This window comes from Leptosomus discolor, chromosome 14 (genome assembly GCF_034619465.1).
Source record: "Leptosomus discolor isolate bLepDis1 chromosome 14, bLepDis1.hap2, whole genome shotgun sequence".
Classification (NCBI taxonomy): Eukaryota; Metazoa; Chordata; class Aves; order Leptosomiformes; family Leptosomidae; genus Leptosomus; species Leptosomus discolor.
In genome coordinates, this window is record NC_141404.1 from 15,383,401 (window position 1) to 15,408,910 (window position 25,510).

The 25,510-nt window shown below is 46.6% G+C and overlaps 1 protein-coding gene across 3 annotated transcripts in view; it reads left to right on the forward strand.

Annotated features, from left to right (window-relative positions):
• The window catches only part of AXIN1 (axin 1), a 71,007-nt gene that overhangs the window by 34,253 nt on the left and 11,244 nt on the right, over positions 1 to 25,510 (forward strand). For all 3 annotated transcript variants that reach the window (XR_015183875.1, XM_086472986.1, XM_086472987.1), the window contains exons 2-4: positions 5,312 to 5,452; positions 12,396 to 12,492; positions 20,206 to 20,343. Coding sequence is in view for 2 of the 3 variants with exons in the window: in XM_086472986.1 (XP_086329112.1) it covers positions 5,312 to 5,452; positions 12,396 to 12,492; positions 20,206 to 20,343 (376 nt within the window). In the remaining variant the exon portion in view is untranslated. The remainder of the gene's footprint in view (positions 1 to 5,311; positions 5,453 to 12,395; positions 12,493 to 20,205; positions 20,344 to 25,510) is intronic.

Consider the following 25,510-nt stretch of genomic DNA (forward strand, 5'->3'; position numbering starts at 1 on the left):
TTCCTTGGATGGAAGTATGTAACTTTTTAAATGGAAAAATTAATTTTTTCACACTGAATAAATGGGAGGTGTCAAAATAATTAGCTGGAAGGGTGTCTCAGCATTGGACTGCATCCTCCCAATCACAAAGGCAAACTGACCAGAGACACCAAATAAGAGTAGTGCTTAGCACTGGTTTCCTCCTGCAAATGTAGCTCTGGAAATAGTCATCTTCAAAAACACAGGACTGTAGAAGCTTGAATGAAGTTGTCAGAAGTTGGTGTGAAAAAGCAGGATGGGAGCCCAGAGACTCAGTAACTGGATCTTGTTGGGTTGCAGCCCTGGTTTGTAGTCTCTGGGCACCATCCCTCAGCTCAACCACCACCCTCCAAAAAAGAAAAGGAAGAATCATGCCCTGCTGCGAGGTTCCTTGCTGCAGTGCAAGAGGGAGGGCATCGCAGCTGCTCAACCTGCCATCGGCCCTGCTGAGAGATCTTGAGTTTCTGCAGAGCCCATTTTGCAGTGCCCTTCCCTGGGACTTGCCAACATCCCCACGTCTGCTGCAGCTCGGAGCTTTCCAAGGCAGCTCATGAAGTTTGGGTGGTTATCAGCTGCCTCATGGCTCAAGCTGTCTAGAAAATGGGATTTCTCCCACGTAAAAAACGAAGCTGCTCACCCAAACCGTGATGACCGTAGGTACGGAATATGTCATGGGAGGAAATGTTCTGGAAGTGCAGTTTAGAAGGAATGTAAGCAGAATGCATTGGGGTTTTGTGGTTGTCAGCTTCATGAGTCTTATCTCTTGGGTTTACTAATCTAGTGTCTGAAACAGCTGCTTCCTTGGTAGTGCAGGGGTTTGGAGGTGCCTTGCCATGCCACCAGGGATTTTGGAGATGCACTTACCTCAGGGTCAGCTAGGTGGAGGACCCTTGCAAGAGGAGGACTGCCGTCCTGCCTGGATTCTATCACAACTTCAATTCTTTTGAGTAAAAATTATCTTTCGAGAAGTGTCCATGTCATACAAATTCAGCGCTAGAGCTGGAGAAGATGATAGCAGTGAAAACTGATGGATCTGATCACCTTCCTGGTTAGACTGGGAACTGCTCCAGCCACACTGGAACTGCTAGCAGACTTGGGAAGACCATGTCCAATAGAGCATTGTGCAACTTACTCCCTCCAGTGAAAATTTAAATTATACAGAAATTAGTTGCCTCGAGGCCTTTCATCTCCAAGGAAGTTTCCTTCTTGCCTTAGTTTTTTTTTTTTCCGTGCTTGATGAATGACATCAATGAAGGAGGTACGTAATTGTTGGGAACCAAAGGGAGTGCCTTGTGGATTTGGCTTTGCAGGCGGGATCTATGGTATCTTCCTCCCGCTGTGGGTGCTGAAGGTGATGCAATTCTTCCCTGGAGCATGCCAGCCATACGTTTTTTGCATAGAGCAAAGAGTAGTATAGTTGGCAAAAATTGGAGACTTTGCATCTTTGATTTAAAATTGAAATAGCCATCAGGTGAAGTTGTGTGAAGGAGACTGAGGATCCCAGGCTGGAAGGAAAAGGATACCCTTAGGGACTCGTGATGCAGTGAGAACTCCAGCTAGGGCAAGAGGACTGAAGAGGACCTCACTTCTCACTTACATTGAAGCTCCAAGATCTGACAGTGCTAATGTTCCAACTGCTGTGTGCTGGTCTTGGTTGGAGGAGTGGGAGATTTGGGGATGGGATGCAGTCTAGACGACACGCAAAATAAACTCTGACCAGGGAGAAGGAAGCCCTAAGGGGATGCTTGCTGGTTTTCTACAACAGTTTTGGCTCTTGTCAGCATTACCAGAATTTACAGAGATCAGTGGAGGGCTTTATGCAAAGAAAAGGCAGCTGGTCAGGTTGACTTACTTGGGTCGCTGTGATCTCTATTGTAATTGTTCCCTATGTGATTATTTTGAAGGTTGAGCAACTGAGAGCTGCAGAAGAGACGTGCAGCTTTATTTCTGCGATGTGCGAAATGTTCTATGTTCATTTCAAAAATGTTCATTGCTCCCTCTGTCTAAAAAAATAAAATAAAATTCTGGAAGTCTGCAGGAATTATTGTGAAGTCTAACTTAAAATGCTCACCTTTCCTTTTATCGCCCTTATCAGCACATGGAGCTTGATATGTGAGGGTTTTAGCTGACATTTCAAATTGCTGAGTGTGCCTGTATCCCTTTTAAAGCAGCCTCCCCTCCCAGATCAGAAGTGACCAGGTTTTTTTGTTAGACTCCATGTTCCTTTAATGTTTTCCTCCTAATAGATGTTGAAAGCGTTCTTCAGAGGCACGGCACAAAACATTCAAATAGTGATACGAGCCAGCTGAAGAGAGTTGTCAGGGAGAGGGAACATTAGGAGAAGGATTGAATACAGATGGATTCCTCAAAAGTAATGTAACCTGTTATGATTGCTTTGAAATCCTATACCCTTTCCATGTACTTACACTTACCGAAAGTTTACATTTGCATTGATGTATTAGAGGCAGAGCTAAAATGGAAGTAATCCCTGTTGTATACATGCTGAAGTGTGTAATTTTAGCTAAATACAACAGTTGTGACCAAACTCTTGCCTGCATCCTCAGTGGGAAAGCCACAGCTGTGGAGTGCTGCAGGAGAGCCTGTCCATCCCAACTCCTCCAGAGGGGCCAGAGACCACCCAGCACCCATCTGCTTGCTCTTGATTCCTTAAGCCATCTTAGATCCATACCCAATGAACTCTTCAGATTCTCTCTGCTGCTCTGTCTTTGTATCAGCAGATACAAAGGAGAAATTGATTGATCTGTGCGTTTTATTCTGTATATCATAGTGCTTTCTTAATATACTGCTAGAATAATCCATGCCTCTTCCAGAGAGTCCTGGCAGAAGGTCCACTAGAAGTTGGTGCTATATTTTAATTGGGTTATCCAGAAAGCATCCTTCTCTTTGCCCGCAGGGAAGGCCTCAACTCTCTGTCATTCCAGCCTCAATTTAAGAGGTTGTATCAGCCTCCATCACACAACTGTCACATCAGATTTGACAGGAGGGTTGCACTGCACAGCACTCCTTTAATGTTCAGAACTGACCATTATGCAAGAGGAGAACTGGTGAAGGGGGGCTGGTAAGGTTTTCGCTTATTATACCTTGCTTTTTAGAGTGACCTTGTTCAAATTGTTTCCAGCCTTAAATATTTGCCCTAGAAAGCTGTTCTGAAATCTGATGGAATATAGAAATAAGGTTGCTCAAGTGCACATTTACAGTGACAGACAGGAAGTTTGTGTGCTAGAAGATGTCAGTGGTTACTCGCCATCCCAAGGCGCCCATAAGCATTTGTACCCAACTGACTTTGTATTGCATCCGAGTGTGGAGAAACCTCGCAAGGCTCCCTTTTCCTCAAACAGTTGTGAAAAACCTCAGCTGACTCAGTTTTGAATGGTCTTTGCAAAGCTCTGTACCTATACTGAGCCTCGTCGTTCAAGGAGAAATGGCTTGGAGTTTTTGTTGGTTTGTGGCAAGCAAGATACTAATTTTATCTTTGAGAATAGAAGCATAATTTGTTTCTAACTGACCCCATAATGGACCTAAAACAATATGATTTTTCTTAGTGACCGATGAATATCCATGGCCCCTTGTATTACAAGGAAAACTGGTTCGGTGTCTACGAGCAAAAGGGCAGGGTGCATAGGAGCTATATGAGCAGTGTGTTACCTGAAGGCTATAGCCCTGTTGAATTCAGGTTTTAAAACACTTCGGTAATGCTTCCATCCTTGTACACAGAGTACCATATTATACATAAATCATTCTGAAAACCTCCACCCTAAATGGCTTGTCTGCTAGTCCCAGTTCATGTAGTGGCTGTCCTGTTTATACTCTGTACAAATATGCAGAAACTGCCAACTTTTCCCTTTGCTGGTGTCTTTTCCACCTCTGGTCCTTCCATCTCTGCATTTCTAATAGGTTTCCTTGTCTTATCTACATGTAAACTCATCAGGGCAGGGACTGTTTTCTGTTGTCTGTAGGACTTTGACCACTGCCGTACAGGCAGAAAATCTTTTCGTGGCAGAATGGGGAAGCACAAATTGTGTGATTTGTCCTCCCTGGAGGTGTTTGTTCAAGGTCCATTGCAAACCACATCAACTTGGTGCTGGTTACTGAATTACTAAATAAAAGATCGTGCTGATGAGCTTTGTGATCTGAATTAAAACAGGACTCTGATTTTCAGAGCTGGTAACAGAGCTTGGAAAACCCAGGAATTCATCAACTTCAAGATCTCTTACAAACACTGCTCTTCATGCAGAGGGGTAGGCAGGGAGAGTGGGGGTTAAATGATGCTGTGTTGCTGTGAACACTTCAGCTTGTTCCTCCTTCTGGCAAATTGCGAATTGACTTGCAGTGACAACAAGATGCCTGCGTGGCCTGACTGTCCTGCGGTGTAGGAGAGCTGGAGGTACATTGGCAGCAGGAGCTTTTCTATGCCAGTGGCAGAGCCAGTGTGAAGGAGCTGTTGCCTGCTTGTTTCACAGGCTGCTTCACCGTTAATGCAGGTCTCCTCCTGAGCAAGGAACTCGCTTCCCAAGTCAGCTCATGCAGGCGGTCTCTCTTCCTGTCATTTTGTGGAAGAGAAGGAGGTTGGCCTGCTTGCACAGGTACTTGAGTAACCTGCCTGCAGGACAAGGCATGTGGTTGCATACAAACTAGCCTCCCCAGATCCGTGAGCAGGTTGTCCACTGGAAAAGCCGGTGTGATTAGATGGTCCTTCCTGGTGGGATTTGCAAGTGTTTGATGTACCTGAGCGTGACATTTGAGGTCAGCTTTAGGTACTGCGTTGTAAGCAAGAGCCATTTCTTGCTTTACCTCCCTCCCTTGGCAAACATGTTGCAGTAAAGAGGGATGTAAAAGCAAGCATAGAATGGGTAAGCCGGGCTACACATGCCTCTCTGTTGGAAGAGCAGAAGCCTGTTTTGACTAAAAAAAATGCTGTCGTCTTATCCAGGTGTTGCTTTTAGATGTCCTGCCTTACTCATAGAATGACAATGCTAAGCAGTTAGCCCATGGACACCATAAATCCTGATGGGAGCTATACTTCTTCCATATAGTCTTGTTCCCTCCCTTATTCACCTCTAACACTATCATCTTCATTACTCCATGAATTCTCTTTTGCTTCCAGTTATAAGTCAAATTTTTCATGGTTCTATCAGCGCAACTTAGTATGAACACAGCTTATTCTGTAGCCTGTCACTGATGCTGGGGCTCCAGGCAGAGCCTGTATGCCTAGTGGTGCAGAGTATGGTCAAGGTTGTGTCCTCCTAATTTGACTCTCTCATTTTTCTTGCAGGCATGGGTCGTGGAGGGAGCCTGTTAACCCTTACTATGTCAACACGGGCTATGCTTTGGCACCAGCGACCAGTGCCAATGACAGCGAGCAGCAGAGCATGTCCAGTGATGCCGATACGATGTCGCTGACAGACAGCAGCGTGTAAGTAACTCCAATCTGGTGGGACAATAAGTGGGACAACAGCATGTTTGTTTCTTTAGGGGTGGTGCTGCTGTTGTGTTGGTCTGGGGGAGGCTTTGCCACAGCTGGTGTTGGGGGGAATATCTGACTAAACCAAGGTCATGATCATTCTCTCTTTCTTTTCGAGCAGGGTTGTTTTGTCCTTATGCAGGCTACTCAGCCTTGCCAGTCTTGGGAACATTTACAACATAAAATGCTTTGAGTGAACTAAAATAAATGATGCTCGGTCAGAGTTCCTGCAATGTTTCTTGCCAGAAGCATTAGGGATGTTGGATGGCTTTGTAGTAAGTGATATGAGATATAGTACCTTATGAATGTCAGACAGAGCTTTCCACTTACCGGAGTACTTCTCTTGAAGTTTTTTGCTGCCAAACTGTGCCCAGTCTGCAATTGCTCTTCAGTAGGATTGGTGACTGACCAATTCTAGTTTATGTCCGATGACCACTGCACTTTGACACAATTTGTACCAGTAAGTCCCTGCCAAATCTTTTGTGCTTTTTTCTAGTTCTCACCCTCCTGACAGTGCCCTGTGTCTCACCCACAAGATACCTTCCTTAAAGGTGGTCTGCAAAGGGAGAAAAAAGGGTTTATGAGATTTCATTGTGACTGCATCTTTGTGATGGAAAAAAAGGATTTTGGGAAAAATACTGTGTTGGTCTGGTTTTTTTTAGTAGTGCAAATGAAAAGTGTCTTTCTGTAGAGCAGAAACCCTTTGATTCTTCAAGCGAAAGATGACAGGTTTACAGAATTAGGAGAGAGTTTTATTAACGGCAGTGCTGTAAATACAAAGTCATCCAAGAGGCTCGTTTAGTGTCACTGTGAATGTCAGGAGTTGTCAGACCTTGTTGGAGAAACTTTCCAGCCTGTGTCGTGGATGTTGTTAATGGGTGCTACAGCAGTTCCCCACCTGCCCTCAGTTAATACAGTGAGCTGGTGAACGTGCGATACGGTAAGGGCACTTCCGAGTCTGCTGTGGTGGCTCTACGCAAGCCGGTAGCGTGCTTGTCTCTGGCTCCACAGAGGCTTGGAGCCATTTAGGAGCAGCTATTGAGTCCACTCTGCTCCCTGGCACCAGCTCCTTGCACCTTATCCGTGCCATGTTGCAAAAAAAAAAAAACGGAGACCTTGGCGAAGGGGGCATGGGAGGCAGAGGATGCCCCTGAGACAGAAAGCTGTAGAGGACTGCTAATTAAAGGCTTCGTTTGATTCAAATCCGGCTACTTTGCCGCATCCTTCTGCGATTCTTTATATTCATCAGTTTATATGGAGGAGTGCTCTGAAGCTAGCAGGGGTCATGTAACTTCTTGTTATCAGGAGAGACAGATGTAAGAACTCTTAAAATTAATTAGCTTTTAGCACTTCCTTTTCCACTGGTCCAGCAGGCTCATGGGGTTGCACTGATGGTTATACCTGCAATAAGTTGTGATCATTTATGCCAGAGTTCTTCACTCTCCTAATTTTTATTTTAGTGGCCATAATTTATTTCTTTCACAAGCAGAATAATTTCTGTTTGACCATCCTGTGCATTCTTTTTTCTTTTCTCCTTTAGGCATTTTATCCCTCCTCTGTCCACCACAGGCTGCTTCTAGGACTTTAATTACCACTGATAAGTGCACTGCCTTCTGCTAATAACTAACCCAATCTCAGTGGTTCGTTTTAAGTAAGTCTTAAAAATCATAAGGGTAAACCTGGGATCTTTCTTTCTGTGCATCTCAAACTGGATGCATGCAGATTGATCCCCAAATTGGAATTCTGGATGTACAGCCTTGACCTTTGGCTTACAAAGACTCTGTCTTCTTTTCAGCACTTGCTCTTCATTACATGCTTTAAAACTCCAGTACTAGGTTTTGTTCAGTTTTTACATGGCATTGCTGAACCTATCTGCCTCCTGAGTTTCAAAGGAATTTTTGCAGAATTGCTCAAGGCAGCAAAAATGAAGAACAACCAGACGCAAGTTGAAGAAGGGACTCCTGCTGCTTGACAAGACTTGCATGTCTCGGTGCTTTGAATTTAGGCCTCCTCTGAGGAAAATGGCAATAAAAGCCTCATTTGCTGATGAGCAAGGTTCTTCCCTATGTGTGCTGTTTACATACAGCAGTCAAGCTCAATAATGAAGAACTCTGGCTTCTGCTCAAAGGCAGAACAGGGTGTGATCCCAAGGTGGAAACCTCCGTGACCCTCCGTCAGAGGAGAATGTGTCCAGACAATCAGGATGCAAACCTCGGCTAATTGAGGAGCGCTAATAAACCGGGAAAACAGGCGGGTGCACAGCGAGTATGGCCTGATGCAAGGTGTGCTCTCCCAGTGCTGGCCAGCTCAAGTCGGCGGAGCAGGCAGACACACTGAGCGGTTGTATATACTCTGATGTGTTAGTTGTCACCAGCTCCCTTCCAAGCTTTGGTGTTGTATTGATCGTGGCAAAGCGGGGTTTGAATGTGCCTGCGTGCACAGTCCAGCTATGCAAAGCCGCTAGCAAAGACCTGGGCAATGCTCTTTGGCCATCCAGCCTCCTGAGCCGGGGCAAAGGGAGGCACACACAGGCTTTTTGGGAGCGTCCAGCTCACCAAAGCATTTTTAGAAGTAATTTCTGTGGTACCAGCTACAAGCATGCTTGCCTAAAAGACAAACTTTCAACAGGATGTCTTTCCAAGCACTGGTAAATATTATTGTAATGGGTTGAATTTATATAATGAGTATGTTATCAGTCCCTGTTTTTGGAAGAGTTTGCTTTTTGAGTGGCTTAAAAAACATTGCTCTTAAATGGCTGTGTTCTGCTGATTATTTTTGAGTCTTCCTGTGTCATACAAATTCCTCTGCCCTTGTAGGCAAAACAGCTCCAGTCCTCGCTGCTGAAACCTGTTTTTATAATCGGCATGGCAGCTGTGTTTTTTTAGCTGGTTTGTGTGGAGGCAAGGTCTGGAGAGGACCCGGGGAAAGGCGTCAGCAAGCACTGGCCCAGCAAGCATGCCATGGCCACAGATGGGGCTGAGTTGCTCACCGCTGGTGTTCGGACATGGGTCAGTGGTGGGTCGAGGCTTTGGGGCTCTTTCTCCACCCTGGGCTGCTCGGAACCTGCCCCAGGCTTGCAGCAGCATTTACAGTGCAGTCTTGAGCTGCTCTTGCTGTCTTGGAAAACCCCCGCGTACAGATAGCATCTTTCCCAAGTGAAGGAGACAGCCTCTGGGTGGGAGGAGTTGTCACAACAGAGATGCTTAAGGGAAATTAAGGCAAATCTAGGTAGGAAGGCAACAGGCAGAAGCTGAAATGCATTAAATTGCCGTGTGATGTTCCAATTCAGATGTGGAAATGCCTTAGGTCCATATCTTTCTTCTCTATATTTCTGCAAGAGCTTACATGGGTAAACAAGAGGTAATGTCTCCTCTTTAGCCCAGTGTTGTGGTCCAACTAAACAACAATACTCCTTCCTCTGGGTCTTATCATGTGTCCTGGCTTATCTTGGTTGGGAGACAGCTTTGTCTTCCCCCAGGCACTTGGGAAACTCGGTGCTCCTGGGCTTGGCTGGAGGGATGCTCTTCTTCTGCAATTTCAATCAAACCTGCCCCAGAGTAAGGATAGCAGTTCGCCAGAGCAAAGGGGTTTAGGGCAGTGGTTATTCCTTAAAAAAACCTTGCAGGTTAAATATTATTCCTCAAATGACTGGCCTTTGGCCAAAATCCCTGGCGATTTTCCCGTCATGCTTCTTTACATGAGAAAGGTCTCTTGGTGATGGTGGTGCTTTGATAAGAGTAATTGGTAGAAAATACCAAATTCGCTGTAGATTTGTTTCCTGTCTTTCCTATGGCCAGTGATCCAGAACGACCTTGAGTTGTGCTATATTTAAACAAGTTTAACAGCTTTTTAATTTAAAAGATCCCAAATGGTGATTTCTGACTTGATAGGCTTAATGGTTGCTTTCGGAAGCTGTCTAAGGAGGAGAAAGGCAGCCCTTGTTAGAAGGGTGCGCCTGCAGAGCCTCAGCAAAACCTCCCTGCTCACCAGAGGCTCTTGCAGGTCGGTTTGGAGAGGAGAGGAAGCCTCCGCATTTCCCCGATAGCAAACCAATTGCATTATCTTTAAATAAATGATAGAAATACTCTCGCTCCGCCCCATTGCATTTCAGCACAGAGCTTTCTGGTGCTGTAGAAAATCACGTGGTGAAACAAGGAAAAACAGTTTGTGAAAGTTTTATTTTAAAAGTACATGTTCTCTAAAAAGTTTTTATTTATATATATATATATATATATATATTCTTTCTCTATCTATTGAAAATATCTCAAAGCAAGCTACCTGACAAAAGGAAAACAAAAGTATGCTATTGGTTTTCCTTGCTTTCCCCCCGTCTATTGAATAAGGTTTTGTTGGGATAAAATTAAAGTGCTTATCTTTGAATTTGCTTCCTCTGGTTGAGTTGGCACAGTACATTGAACGAAGGAATGTTCCAAGTTCAGAGGTGGCATTGGGGAATCTAGTTAAAATGACATCAAAGGCAGCACAGCGGGGCTGAACATGTGTTTGAAGCCGGATAGATTAGAGGCCATTATCAGCCTTTCGCTACTGTGCTGGGAACAAAAGTCGCTCTTTCCGCTGGGACTGCTGCTGGGGAGAATTAAAAAAAAAAAAAAAAAAGAGAGAGAGAGAAAGAAAGAAAAATTGCACCTTCTAATATAATGCCGCTTTTCCCGCAAACGGCAGTGTGGCTTTAGCATGCGAGTTGTGTTCTGGCGCCCAGGTTTTGTGCGGTGGGTCAGCTGAAATGTTGTCTATTGATGCCGACCAGCAAGGGCTAAAATAATCCCCCAGATTACTTTTTTTTTCCTGTAAAAATGGCATGTTGTTTTGTTGCCATCCAGTCTGGAAGAAGCCACGTCATGATGTGGTGCAACTCTCTAACTGTTGTGACTCTTAAGTTATTTTTCAAATGGAGGTTCATCATTAAAGAAAATGAAGCTGCCTAATGAAAGCTATCGTAATCGCCTGTCGGTATAGCAATGCTTGGGGAAATTGCTCTGCTCTCATAACATGTCACTGCTGGGCACAGCAGAGGTGATGCTCCCAGACATGCTCTTCCTCCTCCTCCCACATTACCTGCAGCCACTAGCCAGAGCTGTAATTAGCCCAGCTAATTTTCTGTTCTCTCATTTGTCTTCCTACTAAAAAGCACTTGTAATTAATCACGGGTTTTATTTTATATTAATGGTGTTTCATTTTGAATGCCTGGGTTACTGCATGAAATTGCATTCTTCTGATGTAATTTGGTGGCAATTCTGCCTGCACCCACATTTCCAGGGAGCCAGTGGGGCAGCAGGCATGATGGAAATGGGAAAGAGAGCTGATGGTGACCGTCCTTGCACAAGCTAGTGCTTGTAACTCAGCGGGTTTTCAGGCAAAACACCACAATTGTGTAAATTGTGTTTCCCTTGCCAAATGGCATCTTGACTTTAAAAATCTGCTGGTTAAACTGTTTGGTTTATGTTCTCAAGAAGCAGCTGTGCTTGGCCATTGGGGAGGAGGGTAGGTGCTAAGTACATTTGGCTTGTGCAAACATCTTGTTGTGAGATGCTGTTGGGACTGGCTCGTTTGCACTGCTCGGAGTAATGCAGGGTTGGAGAGAGACAGCATGTGTGCATGGAAGTTATTTCAGACAAACCAAATCCCTCCATTCATTTCCATCCATTTCTGTGGCATTGCACAGTCTTCCCAAGCAGTTACTTCTACTGAATCAGGGAGACATATAAAATAAAGGAAAGCTCCAAATTGCCAAGCTCCAGGCTGGCATTTGTTTTTGCATTTTTTGATATTTCTCAAAATAATTTGGTGTCACCAGGAGACAGGCCCGTGTCCTTATCTCGTGACTGGGCTCCACTTCGCTTACATTTCTCCTCATTCCCAGGTGTAAGCAGGGTGGTCACAATGGTGAGAACAAAAATGCTTTTCCTTTCTTTGCCTGAAGTCGTACTCAGCTAGTGATGCTTTGCCATTAGGGTGCTTAGGGAAGTCTGGTGCCTCTGACCCCGCTGATGCCCGTCACTGGGACCCACTAGCACCCAGGCCCCCACCTTTGCAGAAGGACTGTGTGCAGCTCAGCAGAGCAGGTCTGCATCGTCCCCCAGCTCACGGTAGAGCCACGGACCCAGCTCGTGGTCTGTTAGGACCAAGGATCGTGGCCACCACTATCTCCTCCCTCTGCAGAGACCTCAGTCACCAGCTTTTTCAGCAAAGGCACAAACCCAAGCAGAGCTGGGTCACTTTGATATTGCTGCCCATGGCTGCTCTCCCTAATCTTGTGCAGCCGCCTCTGGGGAGAGGGCCCGGTTCTTCCACACAGTAGCTGCAGTATCAAACCCATATTTTGTGACTGAGCTAGAGATTGTCTTAAGAGCAGCGGAGCCTACCCCTTTGCTTTGATAAGCCATTTGAGAAGTTGTCACGCTCTTTTAAAAATATGTACCTTGTTCCCCGACTGAGTTCCCCTTGGTGTAGATGCTCACCGAGCTCCCACTCCTCCTCCCCCTCCTAGCCTGCCCTGTGGTTTACTCTGTACATTACAGGCTCTTTTATAGAAAGCAACCAACTATAAAAGGTACCAGGATGTGGTCCAAGTCCTTCTCCCTGCCCTCTGCCTACGGCAGCGGTCACAGGAGCCCTGCCTCACTCTGCTCCTGGCGGATGCCGTGTAAGTCCCCCCGGCACCCAACACTAGAGCGCTGCTGGTGTGGGGACCTGGGCGAGCATCATTCCCTCTGCGGGTTCCTTTTGCTCTACTGCACTTGCCCTGGGCGTGCAAAGCCTTTCTCAAATGTAAAGGGGTTTCCTGCCTGCCGCTCTGCAGCAGTGAGGCTTAAATGACCATGGCGTATCAGAGAAAGGCACTAAAGCAGGGCTTGTTGTTGTTTTATTCCGGCAGAGATGGGATCCCGCCGTACAGACTCCGCAAGCAGCATCGCAGAGAGATGCAAGAAAGTGCCAAAGCAAATGGACGTGTGCCACTACCTCACATTCCTGTAAGTAGCATTATCTCCTTCCCCAGAGGTAAATATGCAAAATATGTGAGATCTCCAGTGTACAGTTGCTCTGCTTGCTCGAGTTTAACTCCCCTTAGCGCTGTATTCATGTGGGGATGTTTTAAGACAGAAATCCACCATGCTAAGAAAGGGTTTGGTAGCCTTCTGGCAAAGTCATCATCCAGGCCTGCCCAAAACACATAATTTTTCTTAACCATGCAGTCCGTAGCCGGTTGTTTCTCCCGGATGAGAATGGAAGCTGTGTCTGGCGTCTACTTGCAAGCAGGTTGCATGCCCTCGGGTGAGCTGGAGGTGTTTGTGGAAGAGGTAGGAGGCTATTGGACATGGAGGCTGATGCAGCTCTCAGCCAAGGTCAGCTGGGGAGAAATGCAACTGTCCCGAGCAGTGTTTCTGCACTGGGCAGCCAAAGGGAGCTGTAACCTGCTCTCAAGGACTCAGCAAAGCCCACCTGGGCATACGAGGCAGGAGAGCAAAGAAGGTGCAGGCTAAGTATTTCATTTGTCTGATACTGTCTCCCCAGTTGCTCCAGGTAAGCAACCAGCTTTTGGAAGATGAGCATAACTGCTGGGGCTCTGCAGCAGCATCTGGAGCTCTGCTTATTGATATTTTCTTTTTGTGAGAAGTTACAGGTGACATTTAATATCTAGCAGGGAATAAAGGTGCTTCTTTCCCCTTTGGACAACTGGACTCCAGCACAAATCAAATAGGGAGAAAAAAAAGCCTCCATCTGCTTTTTCCAGAAGTGCCTTCAAACTTGACGCAGCTGCTTAAAGCAGCACAATACCAGCAGAAATACACCCTTGTTTTAATCTGACTTTAAAAAAAAAAAATCACACCAAAAAACCCCAGCAAAACTACCACTCTTTGTTTTGTCTTTTAAATTAGATTATTTTCCTTAGATTTAAGAGGGTCTCCTGTGCTTTGATCACTGGGTTGACAATAAAAGCCCTGGCTGCGGACGCTCACTAGCCATCCTTGCTCAGTCACCTCTCTTTTCACACAGTTGCTTTCACAGTGTGGTCGCTGTTGAAAAGGCTGGCTGGGTGCCTTTTTATTTCACTTGATGCCGTTTTTACTGTAAGCATGGCTTTGTTAGAGTTGAAGTTTGAAAGCTTGGCCTTTATTTTTTGTTGTTGTTGTTGTTGCTGTTCCCCAACAGTGGGAACTACTGAGTGAATATTCTCTGACTTCAAAGCTTGTCAGTGGCTTTACCTTTTGGATAAAAATAATAGTGGCTTTCTGTTGATCATGTGCACTGGCAATGCCTCAATGAACTGCAGGTTATAAACTCAGAGTATGGAGCATTAAATATGTATAGTGAGCTCCGCTTTAACGAACTTCCATCTGCCAAACATTTCTTTTGTTGAACTGAATAAGTGTCATTCCGGCAGCAGTTCCTTGCAGGCTAATTAGTTTTACTTAGCATTAAATTTTATCGACCTTTTTGGAAACCAGTTAAAAAGCGGGTGGGGGGGAACAAGGTTTAAATTGGCCACCTGCTGCTTATAAATTTTTATATTATCCTTCTTATCTACACGGTCTTTTAGAATTACATATTCCTCCTAAACTACACACAGAAGCTTCACAAGGATTTTTGTGTGAAACATCCGCTGCTCCCATTAGGTTCTGTGCTGTAATTCTAAGTCCCAGGGAAAAAGGCATCTTGACGCATATTTATGTGGGAGCGGAGGACTGAGAAGTCGAGTTAGTTCTAGTCTTTCTCCAGGGAATAAAAGTTTAGTTCAGACACTCTGGCACCTCCTGCCAGCCAATTACTGACACAGAATTGGCATCAACTTCAGAGAGGCACTGCTCTGCCCTCGCTTATCAATCAGCCGAGAAAGGAGAAGGTAATTAGACAATATGTTTTGACAACACCAGTGTGAAATGTTATAAAGTTAGTCTTTTAAAATCACCTCTAGCTGCACGCTTATTGAATTAAACATCCCCAATTAGCAAGAAGCCATGCAAATGTTTCTTCAAGTGTTGCTTTCCAAAGCTGGTGGTTCGGCTATCTCGCAGACCGTAGCTAAAGCAGTCTCCATCGGCCGCCTGGGCCTGGTGGTTAGCATGCTTTTAAACGGGCAGCAATGACTAAATTGCAACCTTTGAGTGAAGGTCTTTATGGACTCATATCTAACCAGTGTAGTCAGAGTCCGTACTGATAGTGTTTGCAGAATGCATGGCATGTTTTCCTAGTGATAGTAAAGAACCTCCTACTTCCGAAAAGTCATTTCAGAAGTCCTTTAGAGACCTTACCGTTCCCTTAGGAATGAGTTATGGGGCTATTATGCAAAATCCTGAAAGAACTTATATTGCTTTTAATAGCAGCACTTTTAGTTAGGTCCAGAAGCTATAAACTGTAGTGATTATATGTTTGTAGGAGACTGCCTGCTAGTTGCAGCAGCCGTGCTGCCTCCAAATAACAAAGGCATGCGCTGGTTAGGATGCCCTGCTACAGCAGGAGTCTTGGTGCATGGATGGCTGTGTTCTGCATCTTCCACACTTACAAACTCACCAGTTTGGGAAAGTAGTGTTTTGTGAAATGGCACTCTGCCCAGGAATGCAGTGGGTGAAGGTCTCTAGCAAGCAGCAAGACCTTTGTTATGTGCCTCTGGCAGGAACCCATTACACGGCGAGTGAGTGTTGCTTTTCATGTGGTTTTCCATCTCTCTCTCGGATTCAAGCAGAGTCTTGGAGCACCAAGTTCCCAAAGGAAGGGTGAAAGTCCAGAGAATGCAGGGCCGTACCTGTATTTACCCTGGCTGTGGTGTTCATCCGTTCCCAGGAGAGGATGGGAGATGCTCCTTTTTCCCAGAAAATTCAGAGAAATCCAGCCTCAAGCAATAAGACTTGGAATTCCTTTTTCTGTTTGTTTAAGTGCATAAAGAGGCCATTTTGTGATGTTCTTTCTGTAGCTTGATCATTGCGTGGGAGCTGTCCTGTCCTGCCCCACAAATGAGGAAGCTACAAGGTGGTTTCCGTAGTGTTCTTGGGTGGAACAGAAGATTTTGAGTGACCACTCTGCTATGGTGTACACGTGGGGCTTGTGCAGGAGGAGCCCATGTCTCCTGCTGCCTGGATAACTACAGCTAAATGAGCTTTCTGCTCCTGCAAGTTGGGAACCTACTCAGAATTCCCATCAGCCATTTTATATCATTTTCCTCAAACGCCTTGCAGCAGCAGGACTCCTTGCTAATCCCTGAATGCTGCTAAAGTGGATGCTGAAATCCAGCTATCCATGAGCTCTGCCACAGTTGTTTCTGGCATGGAAACACTATTTATCCTTTTAAAAACATGTATCACAGAGGAATGTATTAATCTGGGAAAAGTGGAGATTCAGAAGTTCTTTTCTCTTGGCTTCTCTAGGCTGCCATCTTCCTTTCATTTCCAAGACTGACTTGTGATCTAACATCAGCCACTCAGGCATCATGGAGGCATCAAACCTTTTGTAGAAGAGGAAGGTTTACCCACACAGAATTCTTTGGCCCAGTCGGATCTGTCAGAAATGGTTTGGCCCAGCCTGTGGATCTCTGGGGGTGCCCAGTGATAACATTGGAAAACTTCCTGTTTCATCTCAGAGCAATTGAAGTTTATTCTTCCCTAGGGGAACCAGCAAACTGCGATGAGATTCTTCCCTTCCAGCCTTTTCACGTATCATAGTAAAACCACACACTTAGGATGCCAGTGTGTTCTGATGTGCAACTTGGTCCTCAAACCTCAGTTTCTCAGGGAAGGTGAAATCCATCAAAACCCAAGACCTGCATCTGTCTCATGTCCATGCAACTCCCACTCCATCAGCTCCAAGAAAAGAAGGAGAAAACATGATAGCAGGTGCTAAGTGGAGCTACTGGAAGGCTTGTGTATCTCACATATTCTTAGCAGGCTGCTTCTTCTCAAAGGTACCAGAGCTTCAGACACTTCACATGTCAATGTTCTGGTGATAGGTACCCCAAGAAATCCTTCCTCACAGCTGTCGCTAGGAAAGATTGCTTCACCCAGACCGGTTCAAGCGATTTCTTTCTTTCCAACCCATCTGGCATTCAGCCTCGTATCTGTTGTCCTCTGCAACCTCCCCAACTCAGCGTGGTTCGGTTCTGGACAGACCCCTCAGAACTAATGGCATTAAATAACAATGAATAGATAATTAAATAAAACATTAGATAAAACTGCTGTAGATGAAACAATAAAATGAAACGTTTCCTTTCTGAGTTGTTGATGCAGAATGACCAGAGATCTCATTCTGGTCCATACTGGAGGGCTGGATCCTCCAAAACCAAACAGCTTGCACTCTTTACTTGGAAGAAAAGCGTTTGGAGCCCTTCTGATATCAGAACAAGAAACAGCTTATTTACAGCTCCCTTGGTAGGGCTCTGTATGCCCAGGGAAACCTGGGGGCAGGTTCAAAATGCTGAAGCCCTGAAGGATTCTCCTCTGGGCACAGGCTCAACCTGGATGGTTTTGATGGAACATGTCTCCCTTCTGAAGTCAGGCCTGTCATTTGATAAAAGTTTCAAACACTTTGTTGTGTTAAGCCTTTTGAACCAGGTCAATGCAGTCCATGTTTGCTGTCCAGGGAGATAGAGAGAGCCCTCAGCAGTTATCTGTATTGTTTCAGCACAAGGAATTTGCATTCATTATTCTGCATACTATTAGTTTTGGGGAAGTCTGTGTAGTTCATCCTTTGAGCTAGGAATAAAGCCAGACCCATGGCGATGTTCAGAACATCATCCTGCTTGCCAGCTTTCTGTGAGTCACCATTAAGGGCACCCACCAGGACAAGGCAGGGCACATGCAGCCGGTATCTGTGGGGTGAAGTGAGGTTTATTTCAGTTGCGTTGAACTGGGATGGTCAGGGAGACCCTTGCAGAGATGGCTTCACAGAGGGGACTGCATCTTGCACCCTTCAACAGGCTGCTGAGGACCTCTGCAAACTGTCGTGCTGAGTGGAAAGCTCCGAGGATGGGGCAGTGGGTTTTGCAGATGCAGCGGTTTATCAGAGAGGAAACTGAATTCATCCTAAAGATTCTTGGTTTGATTATTTTAATTTCTGTAGTTGAGCTTCAGTTGCCTCCAGACTTCGAAAGACTTTGGATAAACATGCTGAAGTGTTAGTCATAAAAGACCAAAATCATCTTCTCTTGAATTCCCTGGACCCTGATCCTCATCGGAGATGGAGCTGAGGTCCTTCAGCATTGTTGGGCCTGGAGGGAACCACCTTGTTGTAACAGGGCTCAAACAGGCACATTAGTAAACTTCAGCCTTTGCACCCACTGCTACTGGGGGCCCAGGAGAGACTTTGGTTTGGGATGCTTCGTTGCATCAGAGGCTGTGAAAATAAAGGGAAATTCTTCTCTGGTTCTGCTTTGCTGTGGAAGCCGCTGTGGTAGCTGCACAGGGAGACCCGAGACTGTAACTGCTGAGCACTGAGCTGCCTCTCATTAGGCTCATTAAGTTTCTAACGGAGCAGGGCTTGGTGCTGCCGTCATATAAACAACCGCAGGGAGAGTTGGCATGTCTGAGGTGGCAGAAGGGAGTGAACACGTCACCCGACGAGTTGTGACTTGTCAGGCGAGAGAGAGATTCCCCTCCTCGGGAATTGCTGGTGCTGCCTCACGAGGTGGATGGTGGTGGTCATGGGTTTGGGGTTTCTGATGAAAGCAGACGCCCTTAGCTACTTAGCCAGAAGTGCTCCTCTGGGCTCTGCGGGGGAAGTGGGGCAACATCACTTGGATCTTAGCAGCTCCCCAGGGAGTAACAGAGCAGGGACCAGCCCTGCCACATCTTTCCCCATGATGGAGCACGTCTGGGGCCTATTTCTGGACAACACAAGGTCCAGATGCTGGGACAAAGCATGCCACTTTGGCCCTTGTGCCAATATTTCAAGACTCAACATCATTTTTGATGATGAAAATCTTGTTCTGCCGTGTATCTTTTTAATATAGGCCATCGATTTTCAGGTCCGGGCAGCAAAGATTTTGTCATCCCAGGGTGGAAGCCACCTGGTAGCTCGCACGTATTACGTCCTCTCCAGTGGCTGCATCCCTGGATGAACGGGATGGTTGTTTGGGGCTGTTCCCGGCTTGGATGGGTCAGTCCTGCGTGGGACAGCTTCAGGTGGAGCTGTTGGTTCCTCTGCTTGTCATGGAAAGTGAGTGCTGGAGCAGGCAGTCCTTTTGCCTGCAAAGCTGCGTTGTGTCTGCAGACGTCCCCAGGGACACTGCAGCCCAGCACCATCCAGCGTGGAAGAGAAGGCGACAGCAGCGAGCGCTGGAATTGAGATTTGCTGGCAGGGTTGGCTGGGTCTTGCTGTCGGCGAACAAAATAAGCAGTGCTTTGACTGAGACCTCTGCAACCCAACTTGGATGTTGTAAAAGATGTCTTCAGCTTCTTGGTGCCATCAGCAGGATACTTACGCCTTTATTTTTCTTCCCCTGCCTTCCACTCAGCAGCTGGCAGAGAGAAAAACCAATATGATTGCCATACTTTTGTCAGGTTTTGAGGTGAAGCATTCTTTTAGTCTTCCACATGGATCTTTTGGCTGGTCTGGGATAAATTCAGTTGGTTCCTGATCCTCCTTTAAAGATTTCAAGCTCGATGTCTTCTGGTGCTGCATTTGTTCTTATGCTATGCATTATCTCACGTCTTCACATTTAGTTTTATCTCTGGTCCTATAGAGTGTATATTTCTGTCACGTTGGTATTGAAATATTTGAATGCAGATTTTTATATTGTTAGATTTTCCATAGATTTTTCCTCCAAATTAAATTTTTATCTCTACTGTGTCATTTTTTTTTCTACTATTTTAACAAAGTAATGCAGAAGGGATAAGAATTAGGGGAAAGATACAGCAGCTGATAGCTTCATACTTGACTACACAAACTTTTTTCCCAGAGCTCAGGAATTTAGGGACAAAGTCACTCAGCATAAGGAACCAAGAATGCCCTTGAATTACCATAAATATTCATTTGTTCACCCAGAGCAAGCAGAAAAATGGTATCTCTGCACTTGCAAGGTTGCTGTATTGATAAAGCAAACAGGGGATTGTTGCACAGCTCTGAAGAGCTGAGATGCAGTCCTCCAGGATCCTCTAGTAAGAGGATGCTTTGTGGGAATCATGGCCTTTTGTGGCTGGGCAAAGAAGATGGAGGGAAGTAAGATGTCTTAGAGGTGATAGGATTTCCACTCCTTTCTCTGGCTGTGGGCTAGGTTTGCAGAGGTTGACCAGCATACACTGATCCTCCTGGGGTAAGCTGAATAAGTGTGCATAAGAGTCCTGCTTTTTGTCAAAGTGAAAACATCACTACTCTAAGCATGATTTTTGAGAGGTTTGTCTGTACATCCTTCTACCACCCTTTAAGACCAGGATATTGCTGTTGACGGTGTGTTGATGGGAGAAGAGCAAGCATGTCCATCCTGAAGTGGAGTTTGGTGCCAAAAGAGCTTGTTCAGTTGTGGCTTCAGAAAACCTTTCCCTTATGTGGGGTGATGTGCGGCGCTGGTGCCAGCCAGGGAGCTTGTGGTGGTGGCTCAGCTTCCAGCCCCGTGGTCCTAGGCGGCACCTCTGCATCTGCCAGCCTGTCCTCTCTCAACTCCCCACCAGAATGACAGGCATTTCCAGTTATTGAAGCCTCCAAAATAAACGTGGGATTTTTTCATGCATCTTTTTCTAACCTGTGTGTTTTTCCTCCAGCGTACATACCGAATGCCAAAGGATATCCACGTTGAACCAGAGAAGTTTGCTGCAGAGCTAATCAATCGTTTGGAGGAAGTACAAAAGGAACGTGAAGCAGAGGAGAAGTTAGAGGAGCGTCTCAAACGCGTTCGAGCGGTTAGTAACCTCCTTGCCTCTTCTGCCAGCCTGGGAGTCTTGTCTGCATACTGTACACCACAGGGAGCTTTTAGCTGCTCTGGAAGCAACCAGGGTGATGACTTCCCTGCTCCAACAGCCATGGTCATCACTTGCACAGGGGCTCCTGGAGGCTCACTTTGCCCCAGGAGCTTCCGTGGTGCTCTTCCCGAGTCCATGCAGGGCTCTGTGAGCTCCAGCACCCCCTCCCTGCTGTAAGATACCAACTATGGCACAGCAGTGCTCCTTCTGCCACCAGTTAGAGGCTGTGGATGCTCTCCATCATCTTCTCTGGCACCCTTGCTCTCCTGACTTTGTGAGCCATCCCTTCCATGTGAGGGTGCGGACTATGTAACAGGGGTTCGCCTTCCCCCGTGGCGTTTTGTGTGATCCCTGTTTCCCCCACAAATGGTAACTAGATGGCAGGTGATGTTATGCTTGGAGGTGTTTGCTTCTGCTATCAGGCCATTTCTGCCACAACCAAAGTCCCATCAGTGCCTAGCACATCCCTAGAAAATTTGGATCTGATCTGGTGTAGCATCCAAAAACCCTCTCCTGGGCGGAGAAATGCACTGACTCCCAATGGGTGGCTGGGGAAACCCAGCCCGTGGCGCTGTGAGCCCTGGTGCCAGCCCTTCACAGCCTGAGGACTTGGTAGATGAACCAAGGGGAGCGTGCCCAGGCCTTTAGCTCCACAAAAAGCTCCAAAAGGGAGAGAATGAAGTATTGGTCTAGTATTACCTGTGTGAGACACCCTGTTCAGCAGTACTCACACCATATCTTTTCTTCTGAGATACTGCAGCTCATGGGTACCTGTACATCTTGTGCCATGCATACAGGAGAGTTTTCACAGTTACTGACATCACTGATGTTAGTATAACTACAGCCCTGTGTGAAGAAATTGTGGGTCTCTGCGGTTATAGCTGCCGTGGCTCTGAGATGAAGGCTCTGTGCTTAGTAACCCGCTGCTCTCCCTTAAAGCAGAGGTGTTGGTCCCTGTCTTGGCTAGCTCTGTGCTTTCAGAGAAGCTGGGACTCCAGGGCAGATCCAGCCCCATTAGAGTATTTTTAAATGTTCATCCAGTACCTCTTTAAACAGAAAAGAGCTGTAGGTTGTACTATTTGCTTTAAATCACATCTGCATTTCAAATGCAGAGAAGTGAGGAAGGCAGAAGGATCTCTAAGGTTCCCTCCAGCTCCAAGCGTTGTCCAGCAGACTTCTTGCACCTCTGCATCCAGCCAGAAACGGACAGCGAGGTGCTATTTTGTGGTTAGATTCCTGTTCTTCTAGAATTGCTCTGTTTTTCTGTCTGGTACATACTGCTTTATAGACAAAGCCGATGTAGCCGGCAGCATTTTCTGCTAACACAGTCCTAGAGCATTCTTCCTCCTCCTCCTCCTTCGCCGCCTCCTCCTGTGGCTCCGTTGTAGCCCCCACCTGTACCAGATTACATTAGCCTAGCTCTCTGCCTCCTTGAAGAAGCTGCCAGTAGCAGTACCATAAAATCAGCAAATACCTATGTGCCAGAGAATAAATTTAAGTCTGTTTAAACACATTTTTGTGTGCCTTAATCTATTTTTAAGCCCAGGACTCCCACTAATGCTATATATTAAACCTCTTTCCTGTCTCCAGAATGTATTTCATTGACTGGCTGGCATCTGGCATTAGCCATTCAGGAAAAACTCCGAGTAAGCAATTGTAGCATTTTTAGGTCAGCACTTAAGGTGCAGGAGCTGCTGGTATCAGCAAGAGGAGAGCTTGAATCCTGAGAGATCACAGGGCTTTTTTCTGTGACCTGAACACCAGGATGACAGAGTAACCTCTTAGCGGGTCTGCGTGGCTCACCGAACAGCAGCACAGGGAAAAACCACGAGCGTTAGTCACACTAGGCAGTTATCAGCTTAGCTGAGAAGCTGGAAATATTTTGCAAAAGCTAGGAAAAAAGGATTTTTCTCCCCCATGCTGAGCTGCCTGCAGGTTCCCTTTCAAAGCCACATCATGCAGTAACATCAAGAAGAGGCATCTGATTTAAAGCCAAATGCCTTTTACTGAAAAGACTGTGAGATTTCTGTTTTTCAAAAAAAAAAAAAAACAAAACAAACTCTGAATTCATTAATCATTCTTAGCAACGTGGGAGAGGATTAGAGGATATGCATGTTCCCTTATTACTTTTTGAGCCGCGTCAGCCTCACGGCCATGCATGAAAGCTGCAGTATCGTATCATACAGATCGCTCTGTCTTTGTCTGAACTGAGCAAATTGAAAATAAGCCAGGGGAAGCAAAGACAGTGCTGAGATTCTCACTATTTGAATATAAAACGTTGCCTAACTAGAGAGGGAAATCATTTGCGTGATGATCAAAAAAGCACTTGTGGTTAAGTGAGCTGTTTTGCCGTACCGACCAGTAGCAGCCTGATGGGTGGGACTGGGAGAAGGCAGAGGAGGAGATTTGCAGCAAAGTATCACTTGCCCATAGCTCATCAGTGTAGATCTCAGCCTCTGAATTCAAAGGGAAGGGCACCCCCGACCTTGCTGGAGAGCAAAAATAGCTCAGCAGACAGTCAGCAAAGTTGAAGCCTGCATCTCTCTTAACTGCGGCTGCCTCTGGGAGTGGATGGAAGAGATTTCTGACAATATTATGTCAACAAAGCACCATCTAGCGGTTATGGCACCCAGGCCGTCCCTGCCCGCCGAGAAGCTGTGCACACTTACCCAGCTCACCGCGGCCAGATGCCGAAACAGGGCTCCGGAGCCCACGCCACCCCTGTGTCCAGAAAAGCCGAGCTTATGGAGGAGGCTGCTCCTCAGGCTTGCGCATTTCTTTGGTGTAAAACACGGTAGTTATTGCCGCTGGCCTGTGCCTCCTTGGTTATGTCATTGTTTTGTCTTGTCTTTCTTCTGCCTGGGCCAGCTGCAGGCAGGGCAAGGGTGCTTGGTGAGCAGAGGGGCTGCAGGTTAGGCAGCAGGCTTGTGCAAGCTGGCTTTGGGTGGGTTGGAAGGCTGCTGCAGCATTGCCAGGCATCAGCTGCTGTCGGGTAACTCAGGCAAGGAGCACCTTGCAATGCAGCAGTGCATGCAGCTGAGCCAAGGCTTGACTCTGCTGTATCCAAAGTCCTGTGCTACAATCCCAGCTTGGGCTGCCTCGACCTCGCGCCGTATGTTGTTTTTTTTTCACTACAGACTAAGCACAGTGAAAAGATTCAGCAGAATTGGTATCTGCAGCCTTGGCTCAAATCTTTGGCCTCTGCCCTGCTCGAGGAGAGAGAGGACAGCTTGGGATAGGCACCCCAATTCCTTTGTTAGCTGACATTTTCTCACTGTTGGGACTTTCCTACCCAATGCAAGGCTGAGACCAGTGCTGGGGGATGGGAAGCCAGCCCCGGGGCTTGCCTGCACACCACCCACCCCAGCAGCACTTGCTTTGCCTGAGGACCTGCTTGGGGTTCAGATCTCCTGCCCAGTGACACAGATGAGCTGAGCCAAGGCAAACAGAGGGCGAGCCAATGCATCGCTCTCCTTCCCTTAGCCCACCCTGATCTCAGTCTCGGAGCAAAGTACCAGATCCCAGTTACTGGCCAAATTGAGTTCCAGGCAGCCAGAGGGTTTCCCAAATCTCAGGCACCCATTTGGCTGGACCACCCAGGGTTGTCAGTCCCGTGCCACCCTGCCTCAGTGTGACAGCATTGCTGGAGCTCTGGGCTCTGAGCAGAAAGGACGTGCTGCCATTCCTCAGGGATCTGCAGCAGGGTCAGATCTTGCCCTGCATGTTAGTTGGTGTTTAAACCCAAAAGTTTCCCAGAAAGTAGGTAGCAGCCCTAAAAGCCTCCCAAGTGCTGAGCGCGTCGTTGGGTTTTCATAAGCTGCTAACAAATGCTTACCCCAGTGGTAGGGATTTAGTCAGCACACGCTTCGTCTTTTCTTGTCCCTGAGCTAGGTGTCCAGGGATGGCGGTTGGCAGTGTTGTGGCTGGAGATGAAAGGTGCCTCTGAAGTTCTTCAAAGCAGTTTGTTAGAAAGTCATGTGTCCCCTCCAGTCCTGAGCATCGGGTCACACCCCCAGCCTTGCAGCGCCCGTGCCTTTGGCACTTTCAAAGCCTGGCATTGTCCCCTGTTCAGGTTTGTACCCCCAGGTGTGACACTGGGAGGAAATCTGTTACTTGCTTTCTTGCTCTGTGGTTGGCAGCTGAGACTTTGAAGCTGGTTAGCAAGTGATGGGTGATGACATCTGACAGGCAAAGCTGATGGGACTGAGTCTTTTCTAGCAGATGCATGTGTCTGGCAGGGCAGAGATACCCCACGCTGCAACTGATTTCTTTACTGTGCCAAGGAGGAAAACAGAGCAGGATTAAAGGACTCACTGGAATCCTGCTTATGTAATTAAAAAAAATAGGAATCCTGACTTCCAATAAAGAAACTTCATAAATATATGAGTTTGTGTTGGAGTGTAAAGTAATTTGTCAGCATCAGAACTGTGGCTGTCAGCATGGAGGAGTTTTGTTCTTCCTGGCAAGGACTTGAGTCACTAACAGCATGTCCTAGACCATTGTGCACTACAAGAACAAGTAGTTGGTTCCAACCCCGCTCTTTATCTGCATGAAGTTTCACTCCAGCCTTAGCATGCCTGGGAGAAATCAGTGTTTGATTTTCGAAACTATTCACGCTGCTGTCGACCTTCAGTTGCTCCCTCCTGTTACAAGCCCACTGTTTGCTTTGCTTTGTGAACTAGTCATTCAGGTGAGAAACCCCCATGGTCTTGCCTGACTTGAGAACTGTTTTGCCACGTATCCTGTAGCTTTGAGCTTTATCTGATGAGCTTTGAAGTGGTGCCTTACTGAAGGCTCGTAGGAAGTCACAGGTACCATGTGGTAAGTTGTGTTTCCGCTGCTGGTTGTCACAGAACCACCTTCAAGGGACTTAGGGAGCTTTTTAGTAAGGTTCTGCCCACTCATACATCTGATTGAGTTGTTACACTTATCAGAAAAAGATGCATCTGTAAATCCTGGTTGTGATGTGCGGGCTGCATGTCAGAGGTTGCCTGGGTCTCTTTGCTAATGGTGGCTCAGGAGGCAGGTTCAGAGACCTGAGCAGCTCTGCCTGGTGGCAGCAAGGTGACAGCCACAAGCTAGGACTGCATAGGATGAGGTTGAGCAT